Source organism: Monopterus albus, unplaced genomic scaffold, assembly GCF_001952655.1.
Source record: "Monopterus albus unplaced genomic scaffold, M_albus_1.0 scaffold120.1, whole genome shotgun sequence".
In the NCBI taxonomy this organism is placed as follows: Eukaryota; Metazoa; Chordata; class Actinopteri; order Synbranchiformes; family Synbranchidae; genus Monopterus; species Monopterus albus.
Genome location: NW_018128000.1, coordinates 888503 through 897003, shown reverse-complemented (window position 1 = coordinate 897003; position 8501 = coordinate 888503). Strand labels below are relative to the sequence as shown.

At 41.4% G+C, this 8501-nt stretch overlaps 1 protein-coding gene across 5 annotated transcripts in view; it reads left to right on the top strand.

The window, feature by feature from the left end:
- Nucleotides 1–8501, top strand: part of arid3a (AT-rich interactive domain 3A) — a 43581-nt gene that overhangs the window by 10652 nt on the left and 24428 nt on the right. For 3 of the 5 annotated variants that reach the window (XM_020612092.1, XM_020612088.1, XM_020612089.1), the window contains 2 exons: nucleotides 4344–5103; nucleotides 5201–5483. In XM_020612092.1, the coding sequence (XP_020467748.1) occupies nucleotides 4751–5103; nucleotides 5201–5483 (636 nt within the window). In that variant the 5' untranslated portion in view covers nucleotides 4344–4750. The remainder of the gene's footprint in view (nucleotides 1–4343; nucleotides 5104–5200; nucleotides 5484–8501) is intronic. The other 2 variants (XM_020612091.1, XM_020612090.1) reach the window with 1 other exon arrangement.

Genomic DNA, 8501 nt, shown 5'->3' with positions numbered 1-8501 from the left:
TGCGGCGCTATTGGTCTCCTTATCTCTGGAATTAGACCCTTAGCTCTCGTTCTTATCGCTCTGTCCTGTTTGCTCTGACTTTGCAATCTTCCACCTCTCAAATGTGAGTTAAAAAAAGAGGATTAACCTGTTCCTGTTCACTGTCATCATTTCTACTTTATCTTTCTTTCAATCACCTTTAAAGTTTATCCTGGTGGCTCCTCCCCTCCCTGCCCCCACACGGACTTGTGTCCCAGTAGATCGGCCTCCCTCGAGCCAATTAAGGTGTTAAATGAGCCCTAAGGGTCTTATAGTCAGCTCTGAAATTTAAGAGATTGCCTTTGCTGTTGTGTAAAAGCAATACGTGATGCTGTGTAGTGAGCAGAAGTCCTAAATACTTGTTGGGATTCAGACAAGGGTGCAAGCAGGACTTTCAGCTTTGAGTCTGAATCTTTCTAGCCTGCTACTCCAAAATGGTCGTAAAATGCAAATGTATGCCTTAAGAGTAGTGAAAATATGAATGTGAGAGTAAGGTAAGATTTTAGTAAACAGGCAATGATGGCAGTCACACAGGGGATGCTTTTTATCAGGCTTTGCTTTTTGTTTTTGTTTTGCATGAAGAGTAGTCTTCTCAGTCACTAAAACAGATGGTTTCCCTTAAGAGAAAATTATTATGTTAGCCATCAATGCAGGATTTGCATTTGTCCTTTGGTCTTTGGCAAACAAAATATGCTAAGTAGTCATATTGATTTGGAGGCCAACTATTGAATTCAGAAACCCTCTATAAGGCTTTGGCAATAACCCGAGAAAGAAATTCTCAAATCTCCACTAAGTCATTACTTTTACTCAAGCTTTGCAGAAACTACAATTCAAATCATGGGAAAAAGACTGCAGATGGGCCATGAAACCTGTTTCTCTTTCCTGCCAATTGTAGCTTCCTCTCAGAATTTGTCAGCTAAAAAAAGTTTTTGAATAAAGCAGGAGATGCAAATAATGGCTGATTACTGTTCCAAGGGGGTTGGCGTAAAGTGTACACTGGTGGTTTTCAAGCCTGGTTACAGTGTGAAAGAGACCATAGGGGGTTTTTAACGGGATTCGACCCCTGACCACTTGGTTTCACTGAACTAATGAATGACTGTTGCTTATATTTATTCATTATTAGTTTAGAGTGGGTGAGTTTGGCTTCTGTAGTGTCTGGTTGGAGCAAAATCCAGCAGATCCTTTGGTTATGATCAAACATAACTGAAACTATCTAGATTAGATTCAGGCCCCCACAGTAATTTAACCTCCCTTATAACCAAGATACATGCACACATTTAGAAAACATTTGAATTGTTTTTGACTCATCTTGTTTACAGACCCAGTACATCTACTACCACATTTTCAAGTATTGTCATTACATGAATGTCATCGCTGTCATATAAGCATCAAAGTGTCACCTCATATGGGGAAGTTGGGAGAACATTTTTAGTGGCGCAATGTAATTTGCACCATCTAGCATATGGGAAATCATGATGCCTATGATGAACAGTGGCATGAAACACAGCGACCACTTCTGCTTCTCTTTGCACATGAAGAGTCAATGGAACAGCTTTGTTCTAGTCACTTCTGCCTTTGAAATGACATGTACTTGTACGACAGACTGAGAGAGATGTATCAGAGGCACTGCTGTTTTTGGCTAAAACGAGTGAAAGCTAAAAATGTAGCTTTTGCTTGCATGTTCAGACTGTGGCTACATATTGAAGTGACTTTGTCTGTGTCATTCAGTGAAAAATAACTGGATAGTCCACATGTGTCACCCATAATTCCTGATGTCTTTCCAGTTCCAGCCCACTGTCATGCTTTGTACTGTAGTCACAGTATATAGTACAGAGACAGGTTGTCTCCGTTAAAGCAGATCCAGTTGGGTAAGATGTTTTAATCCTGTTTATACTGGTGGTATTCTTCATTTAACAACTGCAGCCATTCAGTTGTGACTCTATCACTATGAAGAATGTAATGAATCAGTGCTGCGTATCTATCAGCTGCCTCACTGCATCTGCTCAGGCAGTTGTCACTTCCTTAACCCTCTGAAGAAACAAGTTTCACAGCTCTTCATTGCACAATATTTCTTTAATGTAAAGACATAGTATAGGGTGACGGAAATATTTTTTCCTGTTCATGCTGTAGTTCAGACTTCTGCAGAATTGCTCGATAGACTTGGATTTTCAGAGGTTGTTCAGCTGTTCAGTAAAGTTTATTGCAAATTAATACATTTTTAGGGAGGAGCAAAAGTGAAACCTAGATGTATTATCTCAGCTAAACAGAGTCGCCTGGAAATGAGTGCTGTGGAACAAGTCTTTGACTTCAATTAAAGGTGCATTTAAACGTCTGTCACTGGTGACCCATTCAATTCCTCACGGATTTGGGGATTACAGGTGAGTCACCCCGTATAAAGCTACACAAGCTGTTGTTATTTTGCAGTTGGATCTTACGTATACTGTTGCACTGGCTGATTGAGAAGCACATCTCCTGGCTGTAATGCCTCCTTGCAGAGTCACAGTGATAATCAGGACGTTTGTTGGTGTTGTCTCTCTTCTCATTATGTATTCATGACTATGTAAACAATAGTCATAGAAAACAGTCCATTTTCCTGTAAATGGAAGCAGAACCTAGTTTAAGTTGCCAGCCTGCCGAGAGATATTGGATCTGAAGTGTATATGCTATTTATCCTTCCTGTGTGCTCAGAACCTGTCAGAACCCGCCTGCATTGTATATTTATGAAACTCAAGCATGATTGTCTGTCTAATTCCATTGAGCCACTTGCAGAATAAAAACAACCCTTTTCCCCTACTCAAGAAAAAGAAACTCCTCTGGTAATAGCTTCAATGCATTGTAATGATGAGGTACAGTATATTGTGGGCAAGGATTGCTGTGAAACCTTGTTCCGCTGGAGGGGTGTTTTGTGGTCTTCATAACTTTAATCATGCTTTTGAGATGCTTTTTTCACCCTGACAAGATACATTTCAGTGAAACACCTAATACCTATAACCTTTGTTTTTATCCATTGGAATAATGGTAAATGTCAGCTATCAAAAGCATATAAAATGTCAGAGAATAATGAAAATTTTCCATCTGAGTTTCTCAAAGCCCAGGTTGACAGATTCCAATGACTTTTTATCCCGCCAGTAGTCCAAAACATGCAGATATCCACTTTATTATTATAGAAGACAAGAAAACAAACAAGATACTCGCCTAAAAATGACTTAAACAGTTAATCCAATGATCACTCTAAGGAGAATGTCATTCATGCCTTCACCCAATGCAAAGCCTGAAGTTTCTGAAAGTACAAGATTGGGGCAGGTGGTAGTTGCAGAGGTCTGTGTGTTCATGGATTAGTCAGTGTAACTGAATGAGTGGTGGAATACACTCACCTCAGCCTCCTGTCATGACTGAAACTTCAGCGTGCCCAGCACCTGCACTTGTGCTTACTTTCCCCACGTGCTGTTGATTTACAGTGAAGCTCTTATCTTGGCTGCACTGATCTGAGCTGCAGACTTAACATTTTGAACATGTTCTAAGTAAACAGAGAGTGGGCAAGGCAGACAGTTACATTCCCTCGAGTGTGACTTTGGGGGTACAGTTGATTGGCAGCAGACAATATACATTATTGATACCATATTGTTGAAACTTGCTGCAAATTACACACTTTTCTTTTTAACCTGAAAGTTGAAGGAAAAATTATCAGTCCAATCCTGTGCATATGGTGCAACAGGCATGAGTTTGAAGTCTGTATTTTCACATGGATTTTTTTGACTGCAGTTTGTATTTGTGTGTGAAATTGGGTGGCTTCTTTTTTGTCACAGTTTCTTACGTCTTGATTTCAGCTGACAGTGGCCCTGTTAGTGATTGTTGTAGTTTTCTGCTCTTCTGCAATGAACAGAAGTTTTTGAAAAGACTTAAGTCAGGTGGTTGATTGTCACGAATCTAAGTGATTGATCAAGTTCCTCAAATAACATGTCGGACTTCTCCTTGCAGCATCATTTACAAACTTTGTTTATTTTTTTTAACTCTTTCTAAAATATAGGGTGGTTACAAAACAGGGAAATGTAACCAGTGCAATTCCAACAACAAAATTACAACATGCATAAAATATAAGTGTAGTTTTTAACCATACTTGCTTTACAGCTTCAAATCAGGTCACCGGTGTTAGAGATGTCCATTTTAGTGAAAGTTCAGTGAATGGAAAGTCGAGTTTTAAAAATAGAAACCTGTTTGGCTGTACTGATACTTTGGGGAAAGTTGTCAGACAGTTTTGGTGTTTGCCCTTCAACTGAAGCTACAGAGCAGCAGTCTGACTCTGTTATTTTTTTTCTCTCCCTCAGGTCTTTGTAGTCTGTCACTCTCACCTTCATTCTCACTGTTTGTACCGCATTGAACATTGTGCAACTCAGCTCTGCTGCCAGCTTTGGTTCCCCCACCTGCAGGAAAAACCATTAAGAAAAGAGAGAGGCCTCTGTCTCCAGAGCTACGGTCGACCTCTGACTATATGTCTCAGAGCTCTGACCGACCTTCTTCCTCTTCCTTCTTCTGCTTTTCCTCAAAGACCCACATTTCCACATAATCATCATCACCAAACCTCCAGTCAGCTGCTAGCTGCTTCATCACAGGTGTAGTTGGCAATTGCTCTCCCTGGGCAGAAGAATTGACCATCGTCCCCCCATCTGGTGCTCCTTTAGTGGGGGAGGGAGGGGAAGGAAGGCAGCTGAACGCTGTACCACTTTCCCCAGAGATGAAGCTGCAGGCTGTCATGGAAAACCTGCACAGGCAGCAGAGGGCAAAGCTGCTGATGGAGCAGCAGCTAGAGCAGCAAGCCGTCACACACCACACTCACATCCGCAGAGGTGGACGAGGAGGAGGAGGAGGAGGGGAAGAACCGATGGGAAGCCCTGCCCCTGAGGCGGAGCAGGCCCAGATGGCAGCGCTTGCGGCCATGCGTGCTGCGGCGGCTGGGCTGCAAAGAGTGTCAGTCAGCCCCATGTCAGAGCGCAGCAGTGGCGGTGAGGAAGAAGGTGACAATGATGACAATGAAGAAGGGGAGGAGCAATACAAGGACGTGATGGGGTCAGACGAGGAAGAGCAGATGTAAGTACTCCATTTCTTTGGGTAGGATTTTCTAAAGCTTCTGAAATTTGTTCAGTGTCTGTCAAACAGCATTATTCTGTTTATGATGCACACACAGCAAACAGAAATGGGATGAGGAGGACTTTGAAGGTGAGATGGAAGAAGATTTTGACGATGACCTAACAGAAGGAGGTTTGCCGACAGGCCATGATGCTGTTGCCCCTGGGAAAGGCATCCTTCTTTTGCCCCACCGCCAGCTCCACCCTCACTCCCAGTTGCTGAAGGCCCGCACCAGTGTAGACCAGGAACCCCGTGTATCCATCCTGCCTTCCCACAGCACGCACAACAATCTGGGCGGGCAGGACCATGCAGAGTGGACCTACGAGGAGCAGTTCAGACAGGTAGCATCTGTTTGTATCTCTACATCCTGCTTCTGCTTTTTGTGTTATTGGTGTGTTCACTCACTTTTAACACTTTTACACACTCTTAATAAATAAATATGCTACTGGGGATTCAGTCACCTCAGAGTCTGCAGCTTTGACACACACTGTTTCTACTTTTGGGTGGTTATATTGGAAACTAAAGATCAGCACCTTCATGTTGTCACTGCTGTCATATCAGCTAAATTCCTAAAAAAGTCTATAGTCAGCTGCTGTAGCACACTATGGAAGTACATAAACATAAAAAAAAATAAATGTTGGCTTTTGATCAGGGACTCATGCTCACACTCCTGACATTCAAACTGTATGTTACTTTCTCAGGACCCCATGAGGTTATCCAGCTATGGTGTGAAATTAACACCAGCCACTGACCAAATGTTAAAAAACCTGAGACTTTAAGGTTTGTCTTTGCCACAGATGTTCTTGCAGGGTGTGTGCATTAAGAGTTCTGCTCTACAGCAGTCAGTTTTCCTGGTGGAGCAGTTTAAGGCCTAGTGAGATTTGACATTTGCAATTCATGCGGCCTAAGAGTAAAACAATGGTAGTTTCCTGTCATAACAGGACCTGAGGAAGAGAAGCTGACAGCAGCAAGCAGGGGAGGAGGGTAGGGTTAAGGTGCATTGTAACAACTTTACCATGCTGGCATTTACTGCAAACATACGAGAGGGCTAGACATTAGGAGGGAGGTCCCAGTGGAATAAGATGGGCTGTTTATGGTGAAGAGATTTCAGTCTGTCAACAGTTGGATGGAGAGCAGCTGTCGGTAATCACTCAGAGGGGAGTGTGTAAAATCTGCTCACCGTTCACTTCTGATGATGATCACTAGTTGTTAAATACTTTGCATTTTGTTTTGTTTGCTGCACAGATCTTGTAGTGTACATGGGTAATTCTACCAGTTCCCCCCCCTGTTAATGCAGTGTCAGTTTAGATAAAAATGCTGCATTTGGGGAAATTAGATCAGTAAAGTAAAGGTTTCTTCTAAAAAACTGAGATACAATACATTGAGAAGAAGAAAGACTTCATCTGAAATTGTTACTTTACTTACCATTTACTATGCAACTTCAACATTTTAGAGATGTAGAGCAGGAACAGTAGCAGTATTTTTAGAATCTTTAATTTGATTCATTTGTCAATGAAACAAATATTCCTCTGTGTCTGCCTAAAAACAGAAACTAAAAGCTTGTCTCACTTGGATTAAAGTGTGACATATACAGTACCAAGCCACCTTTCCATGCAAAGGCAGCTTATATGATACAGTGGAAGCCACTGTTGAAATGCAAACTTAGTCATGGCCTGCAGCAGTATTTGAAGCCATAAAACATGTCTGACAATAGCAGCTTGTCTTTCAACTGTTTAGAGATTAATGAACTCTTTTTATTTTCTTTCAGTTTTGGGATTTCAAACATTGTTATTAATGCTTTTACTATGTTGGAGGTAAATTAAGGCCAGTGCAGCCCACCCAGCCTTAGTATGCTTCATTTTAAACCGGACCATAGATTCTGTAATTTAAGGCCTGTTTCTTGTAATTATAGAGCATTTGGAACATAACTTCCCTAAAGCATCTGCTTCTTTAAATAGTCCCCTCCCCATAAAGCTTTGTGTGAATGACTAAAATTGATACTCTCAACAGTTGGTAGTTTTCATACCTCTGGTAGGAAATGCATTATCTTTTGGTGGATCATGTAAGCATGAATTCACTGTAACTGATCGTTAGATAAACTGGACAGCCGGTATGTTGGCCCTGAAAATAGTGGAACCCAATTCATAGTTGATTAAAACCTATGGCACGCCTACACAACAACAAACCGCTCCTACTATAGAGATAGAGATGAGGGGAGGACCAAACTGCATGCTATCATATAAAGCCTTCTGCAGTTTAACATGTTTTATGGCCGGAGAAACGACTGTCACATTTGTTTCCAGAGAGCTGTGACCTTCAGCCTCCTTACTGCTGATTGTGAATCCAGGATTTTAGTCCTGCACATCATTCACACAGGACCAATTCTGCTTTTAGATGATTACAGTGATTGGTAATAATTGTAGCTGTGGTGCATGATTATGAACGCACCTTATCTGCAGTGTGTATTGTAAAAATGACCAACCTGTTATGATGAGCGCTGTCTGTCCCCTGATAATTCTAACCCCATGCAAATCAAACTCAGTGATTTCAGCCTTAATTTATATTTGGTGTGTGCCATTTTACTTAGCTTCTTCTTTTTTCTCCTGAACATGTCCTTTGTGGTTTCTGCTTGTCATGTGAAAAGCAGGCAGTAGTTAAATCTACAGACCACAGTTTTGAATGTATTTTCAGGACAAACTTTCAGATTCTTTTTATTTGATAAAGACTTTATGAACTGTAAAAATGTTTCAATTATATAGTAATTTTTGTAATAGTGGTGATTTGAACCCTAAGCAGAAATGGCTAAATTTACTGTGGCTGCACACCAGCAAATGTAACATTACAATTTGTGCAGCCAACTGAAACATTGCCAAAAAAATGTAATGTGATGCAGCTGCAAAGACAAGAAAAACTTTACCTGCAAATTCCTCTCACCCAATCACAGAGACCTCCATCACTGGAAGTTTGCTACAAAACCTGTCAGGCTCATCAGAATCAGAGCCTCCAGGGGAGGAGTTCAAACATATCGTGTCCAGGGTGTGATGGGTCTGCAGTGATCCTCTCCACCCTCCTTTTGACCCGTGAGGTATACAGGTCCTCCATGGAGGGCAGGCTCACACCAGTGACCTTTTCTGCAGTCTTGACTGTCCACTGAAGTCTGTACTTGTCCTGTTTGGTTGCTGAGCCAAACCAGACAGTGATGGAGGTGCAGAGAACAGACTTGATGATTCCTCTGTAGAACTGTATTAGCAGCTTCTCATAAGTTAAAACTAACTTCAGAAGCTACGACTTCAATTAAAAGGCCAGTGATTTTCTTTTTTTTTTTTTTTCTTTTCACAAATCCCATACATAGACTAAAA